Source organism: Canis lupus, assembly GCF_048164855.1.
Source record: "Canis lupus baileyi chromosome Y unlocalized genomic scaffold, mCanLup2.hap1 SUPER_Y_unloc_5, whole genome shotgun sequence".
NCBI lineage: Eukaryota > Metazoa > Chordata > Mammalia > Carnivora > Canidae > Canis > Canis lupus.
Window position 1 is genome coordinate 495,982 of NW_027326473.1, and position 24,098 is coordinate 520,079.

The 24,098-nt window shown below is 40.9% G+C and overlaps 1 protein-coding gene across 6 annotated transcripts in view; it reads right to left on the reverse strand.

Moving 5' to 3' along the window:
• The window catches only part of LOC140629711 (cullin-4B-like), a 108,358-nt gene that overhangs the window by 35,113 nt on the left and 49,147 nt on the right, over positions 1 to 24,098 (reverse strand). For all 6 annotated transcript variants that reach the window (XM_072819283.1, XM_072819285.1, XM_072819284.1 and 3 more), the window contains 3 exons: positions 2,531 to 2,616; positions 2,019 to 2,126; positions 1,078 to 1,191 (listed from right to left, as the gene is read on the reverse strand). In XM_072819283.1, the coding sequence (XP_072675384.1) occupies positions 1,078 to 1,191; positions 2,019 to 2,126; positions 2,531 to 2,616 (308 nt within the window). The remainder of the gene's footprint in view (positions 1 to 1,077; positions 1,192 to 2,018; positions 2,127 to 2,530; positions 2,617 to 24,098) is intronic.

Genomic DNA, 24,098 nt, shown 5'->3' on the forward strand with positions numbered 1-24,098 from the left:
AGATAATCCAGGATGACTTTCTGGGTTACGGATTAAGACTTTATCTCAAGGTCTTTCATCACATCTGCAAAGACCTTTTTTTTTTTTCATATAAAGAAATGTTACAGTTCCTAAGAATAGTAAGATATTATCTTGGGGACCCAATTTTCAACCTACCACCCGGACAAGAGTTAAAGATACTGATAAGGAAAGAGAGCCAGCCAATTGCTGTGTCATTACCTCAGAAGTTCACGCAATGAATGGCATTAAACACACTAGGCAATTAATTGCCTATTTTGTCCCAAATCAATTCCTAAGTCCCAGGCATCAAGAAATGATCTCTCGGAGCTCGGTCAACATTTTTCTTCTTTCCTTCATTTATGTCATTACATCAGAAAGTTAATGTGCTACACAATCCAGGGAGCTTTGATGCTGGTCTTATTTTTTTCCTTTAAGCCTAATAATTTCAATAAAACACTCCACACCCAACTATGTCAGACTCAATTTCACACTGCGCTGATTAAGTGCAAGCTTCCATCAGGCTTTTGAGGTCAGAGTGGTAAATGGCCAGGGTTCTGATAATTACTGATAGTGATTTTGAATCATCAGAGAGCAAAGAGTGTGGTTTGATATCACAGAAATCCAAGAGTAGACAAAAAGTAAATTTAAATTAATCTTTTAAAAGTAATGTTTAAATAAGTAATGTTTTAAAAACTGATTTGTACAAAAATGATGCATCTATCAGCATATTCAAAGTTCAAACACTTCATCATTAAATAAAAACTTCCTTCCTTCATAAGGAAAATATGTATTAAAAATATTCTTTATCAAGATAAAACTATTATTTAAAAGTGAAAGTAGGGATCCCTGGGTGGCGCAGCGGTTTAGTGCCTGCCTTTGGCCCAGGGTGCGATCCTGGAGACCCGGGATCAAATCCCACGTCGGGCTCCTGGTGCATAGAGCCTGCTTCTTGCTTCTCCCTCTGCCTATGTCTCTGCCTCTCTCTGTCTCTCTGTGACTATCATAAATAAAAAAAATTAAAAAAAGAGAAAACTAAAAGTAAAAGTAAAATGCTATCCTTAAAAATAACTTGCTTACCTTTTTAAATTCAGCTTTAAGAACACAGTGTCCAAGAGTTGACTGCCACTGAAGTTTCCGGCCACTGTGTTTGCTTAAGTAGAAATTTCTGAAATTTTCCTGAAGTCTTTCCATCTGGAGGAAAGAAGTAAAGCATCATTATTGAAACTTATGCCAGCTAACATCCCAGTGGCAGCCCTAGAGTATTATATTAAAATTGTATATCACCACCTCACACAGGACTATGTAAGAGACTTTTAGGGAAAGGACTGAGTGAGAAAAATGAGAGCTCTGAAAGTAGAAAACAAACCACTGTTATTTTCTTCTAGTTTATATGTGTTCAATAGCTTACATATGCTCCTAAGGAAAATGACAAACACGGTAATATAATTATGAAAAATAAATCCATGTAGAAAGAAAGTAAAGATAATAGCAACTGAGTTGCCAACATTAATAAAAGGGACCATTAAAAAGATGATGGGTAATTGATTTAGCAGAGAAGAGAAAGCTAAAACCAAAGCTGCATGCTGAAAATTGGTGGTACCTGGACACGAATTTCCATGATTACTAAATGAAATGAGTAGAACAATGATGTGCTGAATCCTTTTTCCATCATATATTTACATGATACATGAATAAATAGTTATATTAAAACATTGTAAAGAAAATATAAGCCAATACCAGTAAAAACCACAGCCTGAAAGCAGAAGGAAGCCAGGATGATAGATTTAGAATCTCATCTGACTACATAATAACAACAAACTAAACTATTAAATTTCTTGAATACTGAACTGTTTAATCTGGTTGCCCTCCATTCTAAAACCTGAACAAATACCTTTCAAAATGGGCAACATTAAAGTGATATTTACATTAACATACAAATGGCACAGAGACCTAAAAGGTTACATTAAAACTTATCTGCTATGGGATATATTTATAGTCATAAACAACAAATTTCTTACCTCTGGGGGTAACTGGATCTCCTTAGGGATATAGGTTGGCCAAAAACTTGTCGTCAGAATACTCACAGTCAATTCAATGTTTCCTGGTATATTTTGGTTCTGCATATACTGTAAAAATAGAAAAATGCAATGAAATAAAAATTTAAAAACCCATACATGGTTATAACTCTGTAATAGAAATTCATTACTAAAAACAACTTGATAGGGGATCCCTGGGTGGCGCAGCGGTTTGGCGCCTGCCTTTGGCCCAGGGCGCGATCCTGGAGACCCGGGATCGAATCCCACATCGGGCTCCCGGGGCATGGAGCCTGCTTCTCCCTCTGCCTGTGTCTCTGGCTCTCTCTCTCTCTGTCTCTCAGTCTTTCATGAATAAATAAATAAATAAATAAATAAATAAAATCTTTAAAAAAAATAAAAATAAAAAAATAAAAAAATAAAAACAACTTGATAAATTAATGATAAATTACTCACTAAAGATATAACCTGCATTCAAAATGAAATTAATTAAATACCTGTTTTAACTGAATCATGATATCTTTGGAAAGCTCCATGTCTTTAAACATTCCTTGAAGTTTATTAGTGAAAGCAGTTCCACATTCTGTAAAATATTTTAAAACAATTATAGGTGACATTGAGGAATACCATAGATCGGGAACTCTGAGAGCCCAGCTCCCTGAAATAAACACTGAGAAACCTTACAGAAGTATCAGAATTATCCCTTACCAAAATCCTGAGAGATGTTCGAAGGTTCTCATAAACCAACTGATTAACCAGTGTAAAGGCAACATAAATTAAGTATGCAGTATTTTACCTTACTATATTCTATCCAATTTCCTGCACACACACAAAAAAAATCTTGTGCATCACTGTTTATGGTTTCAATATGAATATCTGGTTCCCAAGAAACTGTACTTGTCTGGACTCAATTCAGGCCTCCCAGAGTAACTAATCCAGGACTCTATCAGTATGGAATATTATACAAAGTTCCCCAGAACATTCAAAGATAAATAAATAAGCTCTTCCAGCCTAAACTCAAGTAACGGTTTGGGGGAAAAAAAATAAATAAAAAGGCATGCCAAAGGACTGGGAACAGTAGTCATTTCCAGGAATAAAAAGTTTGAGATAGGGGGGAGGAGCAAGATGGCGGAGGAGTAGGGTCTCCAAATCACCTGTCTCCACCAAATTACCTAGAAAACCTTCCAATCATCCTGAAAATCTATGAATTCGGCCTGAGAATTAAAGAGAGACCACCTGGAATGCAACAGTGAGAAGAGTTCGCGCTTCTATCAAGGTAGGAAGACGGGGAAAAAGAAATAAAGAAACAAAGGCCTCCAAGGGGGAGGGGCCCCGCGAGGAGCCGGGCTGAGGCCGGGGCGAGTGTCCCCAGGACAGGAGAGCCCCGTCCCGGAGACGCAGGAGCTGCACCGACCTTCCCGGGAGGAAAGGGGCTCGCGGGGAGGTGGAGCAGGACCCAGGAGGGCGGGGATGCCCTCGGGCTCCCGGGGACACTAACAGAGCAACTGCGCGCCCAGGAGAGTGCGCCGAGCTCCCTAAGGGCTGCAGCGCGCACAGCGGGACCCGGAGCAGCTCGGAGGGGCTCGGGCGGCGGCTCCGCGGAGGGGGCTGCGCGGCCCCGGGAGCAGCTCGGAGGGGCTCGGGCAGAGGAAGAGGCTCCGTGCGGAGGGGGCTGCGCGGTTCCAGGGCAGCTCGGAGGGGCTCGGGCGGCAGCTCCGCGGAGGGGGTTGCGCGGCCCGGGAGCGCGAATCCAACAGCGCAGGCGCCGGAGCACAGGGCGCCGGGACACAGCCCAGGATCCCGCCTCCCCGGGACAGGCAGAGGCCGGGAGGGCCCAGGACAGCAAGGATGCTCCTGCCCCGAGCTGAGCAGATCAGCGGCCCCGCCCCGGAGCCTCCAGGCCCTGCAGACGGAGTTCCTGCCGGAGCTGAATCCAGGTTTCCAGAGCTGGCCCCGCCACTGGGGCTGTTCCTCCTGCGGCCTCACGGGGTAAACAACCCCCACTGAGCCCTGCACCAGGCAGGGGCACAGCAGCTCCCCCAACTGCTAACACCTGAAAATCAGCACAACAGGCCCCTCCCCCAGAACACCAGCTAGACTGACAACTACCAGGAGAAGCCAAGGGACTTAAAGTACACAGAATCAGAAGATACTCCCCGGTGGTTCTTCTTTTCTTTTTTTTTTTTTGTTTTGTTTTGTTTTGCTTTTTGATTTGTTTCCTTCCCCCACCCCCTTTTTTTTCTCCTTTCTTTTTCTTTCTCTTTTTCTTTTTTTTTTTTTCCGTTTTCTTTCTTCCCTTTTTTTTTCTCTTTCTCTTTTCTTTCCTTCTTTCTCTCCTCTCTTTTTCTCCTTTTCCCAATACAACTTGCTTTTGGCCACTCTGCACTGAGCAAAATGACTAGAAGGAAAACCTCACCTCAAAAGAAAGAATCAGAAACAGTCCTCTCTCCCACAGAGTTACAAAATCTGGATTACAATTCAATGTCAGAAAGCCAATTCAGAAGCACTATTATACAGCTACTGGTGGCTCTAGAAAAAAGTATAAAGGACTCAAGAGACTTCATGACTGCAGAATTTAGAGCTAATCAGGCAGAAATTAAAAATCACTTGAATGAGATGCAATCCAAACTAGAAGTCCTGACGACGAGGGTTAACGAGGTGGAAGAACGAGTGAGTGACATAGAAGACAAGTTGATGGCAAAGAGGGAAACTGAGGAAAAAAGAGACAAACAATTAAAAGACCATGAGGATAGATTAAGGGAAATAAACGACAGCCTGAGAAAGAAAAACCTACGTTTAATTGGGGTTCCCGAGGGCGCCGAAAGGGACAGAGGGCCAGAATATGTATTTGAACAAATTCTAGCTGAAAACTTTCCTAAACTGGGAAGGGAAACAGGCATTAAGATCCAGGAAATAGAGAGATCCCCCCCTAAAATCAATAAAAACCGTTCAACACCTCACATTTAATAGTGAAGCTTGCAAATTCCAAAGATAAAGAGAAGATCCTTAAAGCAGCAAGAGACAAGAAATCCCTGACTTTTATGGGGAGGAGTATTAGGGTAACAGCAGACCTCTCCACAGAGACCTGGCAGGCCAGAAAGGGCTGGCAGGATATATTCAGGGTCCTAAATGAGAAGAACATGCAACCAAGAATACTTTACCCAGCAAGGCTCTCATTCAAAATAGAAGGAGAGATAAAGAGCTTCCAAGACAGGCAGCAACTAAAAGAATATGTGACCTACAAACCAGCTCTGCAAGAAATTTTAAGGGGGACTCTTAAAATTCCCCTTTAAGAAGTTCAGTGGAACAGTCCACAAAAACAAGGACTGAATAGATATCATGATGACACTAAACTCATATCTCTCAATGGTAACTCTGAATGTGAACGGGCTTAATGACCCCATCAAAAGGCGCAGGATTTCAGACTGGATAAAAAAGCAGGACCCATCTATTTGCTGTCTACAAGAGACTCATTTTAGACAGAAGGACACCTACAGCCTGAAAATAAAAGGTTGGAGAACCATTTACCATTCGAATGGTCCTCAAAAGAAAGCAGGGGTAGCCATCCTTATATCAGATAAATTAAAATTTACCCCAAAGACTGTAGTGAGAGATGAAGAGGGACACTATATCATACTTAAAGGATCTATTCAACAAGAGGACTTAACAATCCTCAATATATATGCCCCGAATGTGGGAGCTGCCAAATATATCAATCAATTATTAACCAAAGTGAAGAAATACTTAGATAATAATACACTTATACTTGGTGACTTCAATCTAGCGCTTTCTATACTCGATAGGTCTTCTAAGCACAACATCTCCAAAGAAACGAGAGCTTTAAATGATACACTGGACCAGATGGATTTCACAGATATCTACAGAACTTTACATCCGAACTCAACTGAATACACATTCTTCTCAAGCGCACATGGAACTTTCTCCAGAATAGACCACATATTGGGTCACAAATCGGGTCTAAACCGATACCAAAAGATTGGGATTGTCCCCTGCATATTCTCAGACCATAATGCCTTGAAATTAGAACTAAATCACAACAAGAAGTTTGGAAGGACCTCAAACACGTGGAGGTTAAGGACCATCCTGCTAAAAGATAAAAGGGTCAACCAGGAAATTAAGGAAGAATTAAAAAGATTCATGGAAACTAATGAGAATGAAGATACAACCGTTCAAAATCTTTGGATGCAGCAAAAGCAGTCCTAAGGGGGAAATACATCGCAATACAAGCATCCATTCAAAAACTGGAAAGAACTCAAATACAAAAGCTAACCTTACACATAAATGAGCTAGAGAAAAAACAGCAAATAGATCCTACACCCAAGAGAAGAAGGGAGTTAATAAAGATTCGAGCAGAACTCAATGAAATTGAGACCAGAAGAACTGTGGAACAGATCAACAAAACCAAGAGTTGGTTCTTTGAAAGAATTAATAAGATAGATAAACCATTAGCCAGCCTTATTAAAAAGAAGAGAGAGAAGACTCAAATTAATAAAATCATGAATGAGAAAGGAGAGATCACTACCAACACCAAGGAAATACAAATGATTTTAAAAACATATTATGAACAGCTATACGCCAATAAATTAGACAATCTAGAAGAAATGGACGCATTCCTGGAAAGCCACAAACTACCAAAACTGGAACAGGAAGAAATAGAAAACCTGAACAGGCCAATAACCAGGGAGGAAATTGAAGCAGTCATCAAAAACCTCCCAAGGCACAAGAGTCCCGGGCCAGATGGCTTCCCAGGGGAATTTTATCAAACATTTAAAGAAGAAACCATACCTATTCTCCTAAAGCTGTTTGGAAAGATAGAAAGAGATGGAGTACTTCCAAATTCGTTCTATGAGGACAGCATCACCTTAATTCCAAAACCAGACAAAGACCCCACCAAAAACGAGAATTACAGACCAATATCCCTGATGAACATGGATGCAAAAATTCTCAACAAGATACTGGCCAATAGGATCCAAAAATACATTAAGAAAATTATTCACCATGACCAAGTAGGATTTATCCCTGGGACACAAGGCTGGTTCAACACCCATAAAACAATCAATGTGATTCATCATATCAGCAAGAGAAAAACCAAGAACCATATGATCCTCTCATTAGATGCAGAGAAGGCATTTGACAAAATACAGCATCCATTCCTGATCAAACTCTTCAGAGTGTAGGGATAGAGGGAACATTCCTCGACATCTTAAAAGCCATCTATGAAAAGCCCACAGCAAATATCATTCTCAATGGGGAAGCACTGGGAGCCTTTCCCCTAAGATCAGGTACAAGACAGGGATGTCCACTCTCACCACTGCTGTTCAACATAGTACTGGAAGTCCTAGCCTCAGCAATCAGACAACAAAAAGACATTAAAGGCATTCAAATTGGCAAAGAAGAAGTCAAACTCTCCCTCTTCACCGATGACATGATACTCTACATAGAAAACCCAAAAGTCTCCACCCCAAGATTGCTAGAACTCATACAGCAATTCGGTAGCGTGGCAGGATACAAAATCAATGCCCAGAAATCAGTGGGATTTCTATACACTAACAATGAGAATGAAGAAAGAGAAATTAAGGAGTCAATCCCATTTACAATTGCACCCAAAAGCATAAGATACCTAGGAATAAACCTAACCAAAGATGTAAAGGATCTATACCCTCAAAACTATAGAACACTTCTGAAAGAAATTGAGGAAGACACAAAGAGATGGAAAAATATTCCATGCTCATGGATTGGCAGAATTAATATTGTGAAAATGTCAATGTTACCCAGGGCAATATACACGTTTAATGCAATCCCTATCAAAATACCATGGACTTTCTTCAGAGAGTTAGAACAAATTATTTTAAGAGTTGTGTGGAATCAGAAAAGACCCCGAATAGCCAGGGGAATTTTAAAAAAGAAAACCATAGCTGGGGGCATCACAATGCCAGATTTCAGGTTGTACTACAAAGCTGTGGTCATCAAGACAGTGTGGTACTGGCACAAAAACACACACATAGATCAGTGGAACAGAATAGAGAATCCAGAAGTGGACCCTGAACTTTATGGGCAACTAATATTCGATAAAGGAGGAAAGACTATCCATTGGAAGAAAGACAGTCTCTTCAATAAATGGTGCTGGGAAAATTGGACATCCACATGCAGAAGAATGAACCTAGACCACTCTCTTTCACCATACACAAAGATAAACTCAAAATGGATGAAAGATCTAAATGTGAGACAAGATTCCATCAAAATCCTAGAGAAGAACACAGGCAACACCCTTTTTGAACTCGGCCACAGTAACTTCTTGCAAGATACATCCACGAAGGCAAAAGAAACAAAAGCAAAAATGAACTATTGGGACTTCATCAAGATAAGAAGCTTTTGCACAGCAAAGGATACAGTCAACAAAACTCAAAGACAACCTACAGAATGGGAGAAGATATTTGCAAATGACATATCAGATAAAGGGCTAGTTTCCAAGATCTATAAAGAACTTATCAAACTCAACACCAAAGAAACAAACAATCCAATCATGAAATGGGCAAAAGACATGAAGAGAAATCTCACAGAGGAAGACATAGACATGGCCAACATGCACATGAGAAAATGCTCTGCATCACTTGCCATCAGGGAAATACAAATCAAAACCACAATGAGATACCACCTCACACCAGTGAGAATGGGGAAAATTAACAAGGCAGGAAACAACAAATGTTGGAGAGGATGCGGAGAAAAGGAAAACCTCTTACACTGTTGTTGGGAATGTGAACTGGTGCAGCCACTCTGGAAAACTGTGTGGAGGTTCCTCAAACAGTTAAAAATATACCTGCCCTACGACCCAGCAATTGCACTGTTGGGGATTTACCCCAAAGATACAAATGCAATGAAACGCCGGGACACCTGCACCCCGATGTTTCTAGCAGCAATGGCCATGATAGCCAAACTGTGGAAGGAGCCTCAGTGTCCAACGAAAGATGAGTGGATAAAGAAGATATGGTTTATGTATACAATGTATACTCAGCTATTAGAAATGACAAATACCCACCATTTGCTTCAACGTGGATGGAACTGGAGGGTATTATGCTGAGTGAAGTAAGCCAGTCGGAGAAGGACAAACATTATATGTTCTCATTCATTTGGGGAATATAAATAATAGTGAAAAGGAATATAAGGGAAGGGGGAAGAAATGTGTGGGAAATATCAGAAAGGGAGACAGAACGTAAAGACTGCTAACTCTGGGAAACGAACTAGGGGTGGTAGAAGGGGAGGAGGGCGGGGGGTGGGAGTGAATGGGTGACGGGCACTGGGTGTTATTCTGTATGTTAGTAAATTGAACACCAATAAAAAATAAATTAAAAAAAAAAGTTTGAGATAGAGGCAAGATGGCAGAGGAGTAGGGGTCCTCAACTCACCTGGCCCAACCAACTTACCTAGATAACTTTCCAATCATCCTGAACACCTATGAATTCGACATGAAATTTAAAGAGAGAATAGCCTGAATGCTACAAAGAGAAGGGTTTTCGCTTCTAGCAAGGTAGAAGGTGGAAAATAATAAAAGAAAAAATGATCAAGGGCGGTGGGGGATGTGTGAAGAGCCAGGCTAAAGCCAGGCAACAAAAGCCTCCAAGACAGGAAAGCCCAGCCTTGGAGAAGCAGGAAGTTTAAAATTCCACCCCTGATTCCTTCCAGAAGGAAAAGTGCTTAGCACGGAAATTGGGCAGAATGGCAAGAGGACCAGTGAAGCCTCCAGCTTTCTGAGTCACAATGAGAGAAGGGGCTCCATGATGCTTCATTCTGGGAAAGTGCACCATAAACTGTGGACCAATATCGGTAATGGGCTGGAGTGTTTGGCCAGCGGGGCATTTGGGAGAAGCCAGTGGATTAGGAGGGCAGCTCCAGACGGAGGTGTCTGTGCCCTGCTGCGTTCGGGAGCCCTGCCACTGGGACCGCGATCCCAGCAGCACAGGGCCCCGGATCCCAAAGCACCACGATCCTGCACTCCCCTGGGACAGGCGAAAGCGGGGAGGGCACAGGACAGTGAGGACTCTCCTGAAATCTGGCCCCTGCAGGCTGTGAGATCATTGCACCCACACCATCCCAGGAAGAATCCCATGAAGACTGGGAGACTGCGGCAGTTAGTGCAGGGAGCTGACTCCAGAGCTGGAATTCTGGCCACCTCCATTGTTGTTTTCCTCATGCCTGGGGGGAAAGCACTGCCAGGGAACAGAGGTCTCACAGGGTAAACAGCTCCCACTGAGCCCTGCACCTGGCAGGGGGTGGGGCAGCTCCTCCAGGTGCACACACCTGAGAATCAGCACAGCAGGCATCTCCCCCAGATGACCAGCTGGAAGAAGAGATGGGAAGAGCAAGTTCTTGACCAAGAACTTGATTTCAATTTCTGGTCTCTGAACTCGAAATAATAATCTATGGTGAACGTAGGTTGTGGTTGATATTCTTGACTCAATCCAATCATACAGCCACTCTGCACTGGAAAAATGACTACAAAGAATAATTCACCACGGGAGAATCTGCCACAGAGTTACAGAGTTTGGATTACAATTCGAAGTCAGAAAGCCAATTCAGATGCACAATTATAAACTACTCGTAGTTCTTGAAAAAAGCATAAAGGATTCAAGAGACTCCATGACTGCAGAACTTGGATCTAATCAGCAAAATTAAAAATCAATGAAATGAGATGCAATCCAAACTGGAGGTCCAAACGACGAGGGTTAATGAGGTGGAAAAAAGAGTGAGAGACATAGAACACAAGCTGGTGGCAAGGAAGGAAGCTGAGGAAAAAAGAGAAAAACAAGTGAAAGACCATGAGGAAAGTGTAAGGAAAATAAATGACAGCCTCATTAGGAAAAATATACATATAATTGGGGTTCTAGAGAGCACCAACAGGGACAGAGGGCCAGAAAGCATATCTGAATAAATCACAGCTGAGAACTTCCCTAATTTGGGAGAGAAACAGGCATTCAGATCCAGGAGAGAGGGGGTTCCCCCCAAAATCAATAAAAAACTTTCAACACCCTGACATTTAATAGTGAAACTTGCAAATTCCAAAGATAGAGAGAAAATCCTTAAATCAGCAATAGACAAGAGAATTCTAAGTTATATGGCAATAAATATTAGATTCACAGCATACCACTCCAAAGAGACTTGGAAGGAAAGGAAAGGGCTGGCAAGATATACACAGGGTACTAAATGAGAAGACCATGCAACCAAGAATATGTTATCCAGCAAGGCTCTCATTCAGAATAGAAGGAGAGAGAAAGAATTCTAAGATAGGCAAAAACTGAAAGATTATGTGACCACTGAACCAGCTCTGCAAGAAATATTAAGTGGAACCCTGTAAAAGAAAGAGAAAGCCCAAAGAAATAATCCACAAAAACAGGAATGGAATAGGTATTATGATGAAACTAAATTCTTATCTTTCAGTAGTTGCTCTTAAGGTGAATGGGCTAAATGATCCCATCAAAGGATGCAGGGTTTCAGAATGGAAAAAAGCAAGAAGACCCATCTATTTGCAGTCTACAAGAGACTCATTTGAGACCTAAGGACACTTCCAGCCTGAAAATGAAAGGTTGGAGAACCATGCAACATTCAAATGATCCTCAGAAGAAAGCTGGGGTAGCAATCCTTATATCAAATAAATTAAAGTTTATCCCAAAGCCTATAGTAAGAGATGAAGAGGGACACCGTTTCATGTTTAAAGAGTCTATCCAAAGGAAGACCTAACAGTCATGAAGAGTTATGCCCCTACTGTGGGAGCTAACAAGTACATTAATCAAGTAATAACCAAAAACTACATACTTAGATAATAATACACTAAATAGTAAGAGATATCAACATGGCACTTTCTGCAAATGACAGATATTCTAAGAACATCATCATCAAAGAAACAAGGGCTTTAAGGGCTTTAAAAGATATGCTGGACCAGATAGATTTCACAGATATATACAGAACTTACCATCCAAATGCAAATGAATACACATTCTTCTCAAGTGCACATGAAACTTTCTCCAGAACAGACCACACACTGGGTCACAAATCAGGTCTCAACCAATACCAAAAGACTGGGGTTGTCCCCTACATATTTGCAGAGCACAATGCTCTGAAACTAGAACTCAGTCACAAGAAGAACTCCGGAAGAAACTCAAGTATGTGGAAGTTAACGAGCATCCTACGAAAAGATGAAAGGGTCAACCAGGAAATTAGAGAAGAATTACAAAGATTCACGGAAACTAATGAAAATGAAGATAAAATTGTTCAAAATCTTTGGGATACAGCAAAAGTAATCCTAAGAGGGAAATATGTTGCAATATAAGCATCCTTCAAAAAATTGGAAAAACCCAAATACACAAGCTGCCTTCCCACCTAAAGGAACTGGAGAAAGAATAGCAAATAAAACCTACACCAAGCAGAAGAAGAGAGATAATAAAGATTTGAGCAGGACTCAGTGAAACAGAGGCCAGAAAAACTGTAGAACAGATAGGCGAAACCAGGAGTTGGTTCTTTGAAAGAATTAATAAGACAGATAAACCATTAGCCACCCTTATTAAAAATAAAACAAAAGACAATTAATAAAATCATGAATGAGAAAGGAGAGATCACTACCAACACCAGGGAAACACAAATGATTTAAAAAACACAGTATGAGCAGCTATACACCAATAAATTAGGCAATCTAGAAGAAAAGGATGCATTTCTGGAAAACCTAAATGACCAAAACTGGAACAAGAGGAAATAGAAAACTTGAACACGCCAATAACCAGCGAGGAAATTGAAGGAATATCAAAAACCTCCCAAGACACAAAAGTCCAGGCAGGGCCAGATGGATTCCCAGGGGAATTCTATCAAACGTTTAAAGAAGAAATGATACCTGTGCTACTAGAGCCGTACAGTATGATAGAAAGGGACGGAATAGTTCCAAGCTCGTTTTATGAGGCCAGGAGCACCTTAAATCCAAAGCCAAAGACACCACAAAAAAAGAGAAGTATACCAATATCCCAGATGAACATGATGCAAAAACTCTCAACAAGATACTAGCCAATAGGACTCAACAGAACATTAAGAAGATTATTCACCATGCCCAAGTGGGATTAATCCCTGGGATACAAGGCCGGTTCAATACCCATAAAACAATAAAAAAATCAATCTATAGATCATATCAACAAGAGAAAAAACAAGAATAATATGATCCTCTCAACAGATGCAGAGAAAAAAGCATTTGACAAAATACAGTACCCATTTCGGGAACAAAACGCTTCAGAGTATAGGGATAGAAGTAACATTCTCCAGCATCTTAAAAGTCATCTATGAAAAGCGCACAGCAAATATCATTCTCAATGGGGAAACACTGAGAGCCTTTCCCCTAATATCAGGAACAAGACAGGGATGTCCACTCTCACCACTGCTATCCAACACAGTATTAGAAATCCTGGCCTCAGCAATCAGGCAACAAAAAGACATTAAAGGCATTCGAATTGGCAAAGAAGAAGTCAAACTCTCCCTCCTCCCAGATGACATGATACTACTGTACATAGAAAACCCAAAAGACTCCACCCCAAGATTGCTAGAACTCATACAGCAATTTGGCAATATGGCAGGATACAAAATCAATCCCCAGAAGTCAGTGGCATTTCTATACACTAACAATGAGACTGAAAGAAGAGAAATTAAGGAGTCAATCCAATTGACAATTGCACCCAAAACCGTAAGATACCTAGGAATGAACCTAACCAAAGTGGTAAAGGATCGATACCCTAAAAGCTATAGAGCACTTCTGAAAGAAATTGAGGAAGACACAAAGAGATGGAAACACATTCCATGCTCATGGATTGGCAGAATTAATCTTGTGAAAATGTCAATGTATTACCCAGGGCAATTTACACGTTTAATGCAATCCCTATCAAAATACCATGGACTCTATTCAGAGAGTTAGAAGAAATTATTTGAAGATTTGTGTGGAATCAGAAAAGACCCCAAATACCCAGGGGAATTTTAAAAAAGAAAACCATAGCTGGGGGCATCACAATGCCAGATTTCAGGTTGTACTACAAAGCTGTGGTCATCAAGACAGTGTGGTACTGGCACAAAAACAGACACATAGGTCAATGGAACAGAATAGAGAATCCAGAAGTGGATCCTCAACTTTATGGTCAACTGATATTAGATAAAGGAGGATAGATTATCCACTGGAAGAAAGACGGTGTCTTCAATAAATGGTGCTGGGAAAATTGGACATCCACATGCAGAAGAATGAAACTAGACCACTCTCTTTCACCACACACAAAGATCAACTCAAAATGGATGAAAGATCTAAATGTGAGACAAGATTCCATCAAAATCGTAGAGGAGAACACAGGCAACACCCTTTTTGAATTCGGCCACAGTAACTTCTTACAAGATACACCTATGAAGGCAAAAGAAACAAAAGCAGAAATGAACTATTGGGACTTCATCAAGATAAGAAGCTTTGGCACAGCAAAGGATACAGCAACAAAACGAAAAGACAGCTGACAGAATGGGAGAAGATATTTGCAAATGACATATCAGATAAAGGGCTAGTTCCAAGATCTATAAAGAACTTATTAAACTCAACACCATAGAAATAAACAACCCAATCATGAAATGGGCAAAAGACATGAACAGAAACCCCACAGAGAAAGACACAGACATGGCCAACACACACATGAGAAAACGCTCTGCATCACTTGCCATCAGGGAAATACAAATCAAAACCACCATGAGATACCACCTCACACCAGTGAGAATGGGGCAAATTAACAAGGCAGGAAACCACAAATGTCGGAGAGGATGTGGAGAAAAGGGAACCCTCTTACACTGTTGGTGGGAATGTGCAATGGTGCAGCCACTCTGGAAAACTGTGTGGAGGTTCCTCAAAGAGTTAAAAACAGACCTGCCCTTAAACCCAGCAATTGCACTGTTGGGGATTTACCCCAAAGATACAGATGCAATGACATTCCGGGACACCTGCACCCCGATGTTTCTAGCAACAATGTCCACAATAGCCAAACTGTGGAAGGAGCCTCGTTGTCCACTGAAAGATGAATGGATAAAGAAGATGTGGTTTATGTATACAATGGAATATTACTCAGCCATTGGAAATGACAAATACACAGCATTTGCTTCAACGTGGATGGAACTGGAGGGTATTATGCTGAGTGCAATGAGTCAATCAGAGAAGGACAAACATTATATGTTCTCATTCATTTGGGGAATATAAATAATAGTGAAAGGGAATGGAACGGAATGGGAGAAGAATTGGGTAGGAAATATCACAAAGGGAGACAGAACATAGGACTCCTAACTCTGGGAAATGAACTAGGGGTGGTGGAAGGGGAGGAGGGCGGGGGTGGGGGTGACTTGTGGGGGGCACTGACAAGGGCACTTGATGGGATGAGCAATGGGTGTTATTCTGTATGTTGGCAAATTGAACACCAATAAAAAATAAATTTATTATTTAAAAAAAAAAGAAAATGCTCTACATCACCTGCCATCAGGGAAATACATACAAAACCACAAGGAGGTACCACCTCACACCAGTGAGAATGGGAAAAATTAACAACACAGGAAACCACAAATGTAGAGGAGGATGTGGAGAAAGGGGAACCCTCCTGCACTGTTGGTGGGAATGTGAACTGATGCCACCACTCTGGAAAACTGTGTGGAGGTTCCTCAAAGAGTTAAAAATAGATCTGCCCTATGACCCAGCAAGTGCACTGCTGAAGTTTTACCCCAAAGATACAGATCCAGTGAAACACCAGGACACCTGTACCCTGATGTTTATAGCAGCAATGGCCACAATAGCCAAATGTGGAAGGAGTCCTGGTGTCCATCAAAAGATGAATGGATAAAGAAGATGTGGTTTATGTATACAATGGAATATTACTCAGTCGTCAGAAACAACAAATACCCACCATTTGCTTCGACGTGGATGGCTCTGGAGGGTACTATGCTGAGTGAAAATAAGTCAATCGGAGAAGGACAAACATTATATGGTCTCATATAAAAAATAGTGAAAGAGAATAAAGGGGAAAGGAGAAAAAATGAGTGGGAAATATCAGAAAGGGAGACAGAACCTGGGAGGCTCCTAACTCTGGGAAAGGAACAAGGGGTGGTGGAAAGGGAGGTGGGCAGGGTGTGGGGGTTCCTGTGTGATGTGCGGTTAGTGGGGCACTTGATGAGATGAGCACTGGGTATTATGCTATATGTTGGCAAATTGAACTCCGATAAAAAAAACAAGAATACATAACTCAGAAACGGGCCCTCAACTCTCGGGTCAACTAATATTTGACAAAGCAGAAAGGAATTTCCCCTGGAAAAAGGACAGTCCCTTCAATAAATGGTGCTTGGAAAATAGGACAGCCATGTGCAGAAGAATGAAACTAGACCATTCTCTTATACCATACACAAAGATTAACTCAAGGTGGATGAAAGATCTAAAAGGAGACCACAATCCATCAAAATCCTATAGGAGAACACAGGAAACACCCTTTCTGAACCTGCCCACAGCAAGTTCTTGCAAGATACCTCTATGAAGGCAAGGGAAACAAAAGCTAAATGAACTATTGGAACTTCATCAGGATAAAAAGCTTTTGCTCAGGAAAAGAACAATAAACTAAACTAAAAGATAACCTACAGAATGGGAGAAGATATTTGCAAATGACCTATCAGATAAAGGGCTGGTATCCAAGCCCTTATTAAACTCAGCAGCAAAGAAACAAATAATTCAATCATGAAATGGGCGAAAGACATGAACGAAATTTCACCAAGGCAGACATAGACATGGCCAACAAGCACATGAGGAAATGCTCTGCATCGCTTGCCATCAGGGAAATACAAATCAAAACCACAACGCAGTACCACCTCACACCAGTGGGAATGGGGAAAATTAACAAGGCAGGAAACCACAAATGTTGGAGAAGATGTGGAGAAAGGAGAGCCCTCCTGCACTGTTGGTGGGAATGTGAGGTGATACAGCCACTCTGGAAAACTGTGTGGAGGTTCCTCGATGAGTGAAAAATAGAACTACCTCAGCAGCCATGGTGGCTCAGTGGTTTAGCACTGCCTTCACTTCAGGGTGTGATCCTGGAGTCCTGGGAACAAGTCCCAGGTCGGGCTTCCTGCATGGAGGCAGCTTCTCCGTCTACTTGTGTCTCTGCTTCTCTGTTTCTTTCATGAATAAAAAAAAAAAAAAAAAAAAAAAAACGAATAGAACTACCCTCTGACCCAGCAATTGCACTACTGGGTATCCCAAAGATACAGATGCAGTGAAACAGCCGGACACCTGCACCCCAATGTTTGTAGCAGCAATGTCCACAATAGCCAAACTGTGGAAAGAGCCTCAGTGTCCGTCGAGGACAAGAATGGATAAAGAAGATGTGCTCTATGTATATAATGGAATATTCCTCAGCCATTAGAAACAACAAATAACCACCATTTGCTTCAACGTGGATGGAAATGGAGGGTGTTACGCTGAGTGCTTAATAATCTGAGAAGGACAAACATTGTATGGTCTCATTCTTACTGGGAACATAAAAAAACTGAAAGAGATTAAAGGGGAAAGGAGAGAAAATAAGTGGGAAGTATCAGTGAGGGTGACAGAACATGAGAGACTCCTCTAACTCTGGGAAAGAACAAGGGGTGGTGGAAGAGGAGGTGGGCAGGGGGATGGTGACTGGGTGGTGGGCACTGATGGGGGCACTTGATGGGATGAACACTGGTTATTTTATTAGATGTTGGCAGATCGAACTCCAATAAAAATATACAAAAATAATAATAAATAAAACAAGCCATCCCTGCAAGAAATATTAAAGTTGCCTCTTGGAGGGCAAAGCAGAAACAAAATGTTACATAAAACAAGGAAACACCAGAAAAAAGATCTCCAGAACGGAGAAAACAAGCTATACAATGAGAATATACATTTTATATCAATAATGAATTTGAATGTAAGTAAACTAAATGCTTCTATCAAAATACACAGAGTGTTAAAATGATTAAAAAAAAACAAGATCCAACTGTAAACTGTCAATAAGAGACTTGTTTTAGAGCTAAAGACAGCTGCAGATTGAATGTTGGGGGCGGGGGTAAAAATATTTTTCATGCAAATGAAAGTCCAAAGAAAGCTGCAGTAGCCTTACTTCCCCTAGACAAACTAGACTTTATTTGTATGTTTTAAAGATTGATTGATTGATTTTTACCAACAGTGTGTGAGCAAGCAGAAGCAGGGGAAGTGGAAAGCAGAAGGAGAAGCTCTCCACAGAGCAGGGAGCACATGTGCGACTTCTAGGACCTGGAAATCACCACCTTAGCCAAAGGCAGATGTTTAATTCCCTGAGCCACTAACGGTTCCCCCAAACTAGACTTTAAACCAAAGACTGTATTAACAGATGAGGAAGGGCACTATACCAAAATAAAGAGGTCTATCCAACAAAAAGATCTAAAGATTGTAATCATTTATGTCTTCAATGTGGCATGTTAATACATAAAAACATGTTAATATATAATACAATAAATGATTACCATAAAGGTACTCATTAATAATAATACAATAGTAGTAAGGGACTTAAATACCCGACTTACAGCAATGTGGAAACAGCATAAGTTCACCTTGACTAATGGATAAAGATGATGTGAGATATATATATTAAATGGACTGTTAGTCATCAAAAATAATGAAATCTTACCTGTTGCAATGATAGAGAATATAGGGCTAGTCAAAACATGTCAGAGAAAAACAAATGACACGTAACTTCACCAAATGTGGGATTGAAGAAACGAAACAGGAGGGCCTGGAATGCTGTGAATCCTCTTCTAAGTAGGAAGATTGCAGCAATACAGGCCTAGCTTAAGAAGTAAGCAAAACAGGGATGCCTAGGTGGCTCACCTAGATGCACCCAGCAATTGCACTACTGGGGATTTACCCCAAAGATAGAGATGCAGTGAAAAACCAAGAAACCTGCACCCCAATGTTTATAGCAGCAATGCATTGAGCATCTGCCTTCGGCTCAGGGCATGATCCTGGAGTCCCAGGATCGAGTCCTGCATCGTGCTCCCTGCATGGATCCTGCTTCTCCCTCTGCCTATGACTCTGATTCTCTCTCTCTCTCTCTCTCTCTCTGTGTGTGTCTCGTGAATAAAGAAGTAAAATAAAAATAAATATATCCAAAAAAGAAGCAAGCAAAACATAAACCTTCAACCCAACAGGAAGAGAAATAGAAGAAAAAAGATAGTAAGAGGGAGGAAATAAGATCAGAGATGAAATAAATTGAATATTGATTAACAAGGTAACAGAAAAGATCAATGAGTTGGTTCTTTAAAAAATACCAACTGAGGGAAGAAGTAAAATAGCAGAGCAATAGGGGGACCCTAAGATTGCCTTATCCTTTGAACTCAGCTAGATAAGTAGCAAATCATTCCAAACGCAATCTGAATGCTGAGAAAACAAACTGCACAACTGGCGGGGGTGGGGGGGGAAGGCCATACTATGAAAAATTAGGACATACAGAGATGAGATTCCAAAGAGAAAAGAATCACAGGAGCTACAGCAGAGAGCTTTGCTCTCAGAGAGAGGATAGAGAAAGAAACAGAAAAAAACAGGGGATACAGATTGCCCCAGAGAAACACTTCCACAAAACCAGGGGAAAATTAGAGCAGATGATTATCGACAGATTTTACAGGCAGGGGAGCAAAAAAGCTGAAGGTTTAGAAGACCACAGCATGTTCCATTGCATATTTCACATCTTCTTAATCCATCTGTTCATGGGCAGCTTAGCTCTTTCCACTGTTTGGCTATTGTGGACACTGGGGTACATATGCCTTCACAAATCACTATTTCTTGTATCCTTTGGAATAAATACCTAATAGTGCAATTGCTGAATACTTCTATTTGTAACGTTTTGAGAAACCTCTATAATGTCTTCCACAATGGTGCACCACTTTGCATTCCCACCAACAGATTCTCCTTTCTCTGCATCCTCACCAACATCCATTGTTTGTTGACTTGTTTATTTTAACCATTCTGACTGGTGTGAGGTGGGATCTCATTGCGGTTTTGATTCGTATTTCCTTGATGGCATGTGATGTGGAGCATTTTCTCATTTGTCTGTTAGCTATCTGGATGTCTTCTCTGGAGACATGTCTTCATGTCTGTTCACATCTTCTGCCCATTTCCTAACTGGATTTTGTATTTTGGGGGTATTGATTTTGAGGAGTTATTTATAAACTCTGGATACTACCCTTATTCTGTTATTTCTAGATATCTTCTCCATTCTGTAAGTTGCCTTTTAGTTTTGTTGATCATTTCTTTTCCTGTCCAAAAGCTTTTTATCCTGATGAAGTGCCAATAGTACATTTTTGCTTTTGTTTCTCTTGCCTCTGGAGACCGTTCTAGCAGGAAGTTGCTGTGGGGGAGGTCAAAGCGGTTGCTGATCGTGTTTTCTTCTACAATGCTGATGGATGCCGGTCTCACATTTAGGTCTTTCCACCCTTTTTGAATTTCTATTTGTGTATTATATAAAAAGGGGTCCAGCTTCCTTCTTATACGTGTGACTGTCCAATTTCCCCAACATCATTTGTTGAACAGAAGTCTTTTTCCCCATTGGATTTTCTCTCCTGCTTTTTTGAAGATTACTTAAGCACAGATTTGAGGTCCATTTCTAAGTACTCTATTTTATGATCTATGTGTCTGTTTTTATGCCAGTAGCATACTGTCTTGATGATCACAACTTTAACACACAGTTTGAAGTCTGGGATTGTGATGTCTCCTGCTTTGTTTTTCCTTTTTCAATGTTCCTTTGGCAATTCACAGGGTACTTTCTGGTTCCATACAAATTTTAGGAGTGTTTGTTCTGGGTCTGTGAAAAATGCTGGTGAGGTTCTAATAGAGTTTGCCTTCCATGTGTACATGGCTACAGCCAGTCACTTAGACACATGTTAACAATATCTGTTCTTCCAATCCACGAGGAAGGAATGTGCTTCCATTTTTTCATGTCTTTCTCAATTGCTTTCATTAGTGTTTTATACTTTTCAGAATCCTGATCTTGACCCTCTTTGGCTAGGTATATTCCTAGGCAGAGCACATGGTTTCTGATGCAACTGGAAATGGGATCAACTCCTTGAATTCATTTTATTGTTGTTGTGCAGACTTCTGTAGTTGAGTTTGTATCCAGCACCTGTGCTGAATTCCTTTCTCAATTCTAGCAATGTTTTTGGTGAAGTCTTTTGGGTTTTCTATATAGCATCATGTTATCTGAAAACAGTGAAAGTCTGACTTCTTTGCCAATGTGAGTGCTTGCCTTTTATTTCCCTTTGCTGTCTGATTGGGTTTTTAAATATATTTTTTATTGGAGTTTGATTTTCCAACATCTAGTATAACACCCAGTGCGCATCCCATCAAGTGCCCCCATCAGTGCCTATCACCCAGTCACCCCATGTCCTTCCCCACTTCCCCTTCCACTACCCCTTGTCCTTTCCCAGAGTTAGAGGAGTCTCTCGTGTTCTGTCACCCTCACTGATATTTCCTATTCATTTTCTCTCCTTTCCCCTTTAATCTCTTTCACTATTTTCTATATTCCCTGTATGAATGAGACCATACAATGTTTGTCCTTCTCCGACTGGCTTATTCACTCAGCAAAATACCATCCAGTTCCACCCACGTTTTGAAGCAAATGGGTATTTGTTGTTTCTAATGGCTGGGGAATATTCCATTGTATACATAGACCACATCTTCCTTATCCATTCATCTTTTGATTGACAACGAGGCTCCTTCCACAGTTTGGCTATTGTGGACATTGCTGCTATAAACATTGGGGTGCAGGTTTTTCACTGCATCTGGAGTAAATCCCCAGCAGTGCAATTGTTGGGTCATAGGGCAGGTCTGTCTTTAACTCTTTGAGGAACCTCCACACAGTTTTCCAGAGTGACTGTACCAGTTCACATTTCCACCAGCAGTGCAGGAGAGATCCCCTTTCTCCACATCCTCTCCAACACTTGTGGTTTCCTGTCTTGTTAATTTTCGCCATTCTCACTGGTGTGAGGTGGTATCTCATTGTGGTTTTGATTTGTATTTCCCTGATGGCAGGTGATGTGGAGCATTTTCTCATGTGCTTGTTGGCCATGTGTAGGTTTTCTATGAAGAAATAAATGTTCATGTCTTCTGCTCTTTTCATGACTGGATTGTTTGTTTTCTTCGCCATTTAAGTTTAGATCTTAAATACTAGCCCTTTATCTGATACGTTATTTGCAAATATCTTCTCCCTTTCTGTAGGTTGTCCTTTAGTTTTGTGCGTTGTTTCTTTGGCTGTGCAGAAGCTTTTTATCTTGATGAAGTCTCAATAATTCATTTTTGCTTTTGTTTCTCTTGCCTTCATGGATGTATCTTGCAAGAAGTTGCTGTGGTCAAGTTCAAAAAGGGTTTTGCCTGTGTTCTCCTCTAGGATTCTGATGGAATCTTGTCTCACATTTAGATCTTTCATCCATTTTGGGTTGATCTTTGTGTATGGTGTAAGAGAGTGGTCTAGTTTCATTCTTCTGCACATGGCTGTCCAATTTTCCCAGCACCATTTATTGAAGAGACTGTCCTCTTTCCAGTGGATATTCTTTCCAGCTTTGTCAAATATTAGTTGACCATGGAGTTGAGGGGCCTTTTCTGGGTTCTCCATTCAATTCCCCTGATATGTGTTGTTGTCTGATTGTTGAGGGTAAGAACTTCCCTTACTATGTTAAACAACACTGCAGAGAGTGGGCATCCCTGTGATGTGTCTGTCCTTTTCCTTAGCACAAAAGGTCTGTTTTCCCCACTAAGGATGATATTACTTGTGGGTCTTTCATATATGGCCTTTATGATGTTTAGGTATGTTCCCTCTATCCCTACATTGTTGAAGGCTTTTATCAAGAAAGGATGTTGTTTTACCAAATGTTTATTCTGCATCAGTTGAGAGGATCATAAGGTTCTTGTCCTTTCTTTTATTAATGTGCTGTATCATATTGATTGATTTGCAGATGCTGAACCATGCTGGTAGCCCACGAATAAATCCCACTTGGTCATGGTAAGTAATACTTTTAACGTAACCATTTCATCTGATTAGTTACTATCTTGTGAGAATTTCTGCATCATTAGGGACGATATTCTAGTCTGTAATTCTCTGGTAATGGCGTTTTTATGTACCATAAACTTTGAGCCAGTGCCCTGTCCTAAGAGTAAATGGAGGTCCACACTGTGCCAGATCCATAAATTTGGAGTTATAAAACTCAGGCCCACACTTGAGATAAAACACAAGAAGAAAATTCTGCCTGACAGGTATATAGTATGGCACAGAGTGAAGGCAAGAATCTGATGGAAATCTGGGACACAAGAGGGAAGAATGTTTGCTTTATGAGGAGTGGCAGGTAACATCTGCTCCAGGGATGAGAGAGTGGGGTGACACCATTTCCCTTACCCATCAATAGTGATCTACTCTCTTGAGCAACACAGCACCCCAGTGGAGGATGGATCCACTTACAAGCCCCACCACCCTGTGCTCTGCAGTTTCATTTTTCCTCAGATTGTCTGCATGAGATCCAACAAGGCAAGACCCTCAAACAGAAGATGAGAAAAAAAACCCTTACAAGGACCAAGACTACTGATCACAGACTGCTCCAAGGCTTCAACTCTATTGGAAATAAGATCTAGCTTCTTTTAACAACCAGACAAAAAAATGCCACACAAGGGACAAGGTCCAAACACTCCCCACTGTAGGTGAAGAGAAGTTCTGCAAAGGACTGACCCGAAGGTAGGGGGAGCCAATACACAACAGCATGGTGCACATTATGAAACATTTCCTAAAGCACGAAGTCTAAGACAGTATAAGACTCTTCTTAACATAGTACTATTAATTATTAATGAATTATTACTGCTATTAAGTTAATATATCACTATTACTTTCAGTACTAATAATGTAACAGACTTACACACACACACACACACACACACACACACAGAGTGACCTAGACAAAATGGCAAGAGGGAGGATTTCACACCAAAGG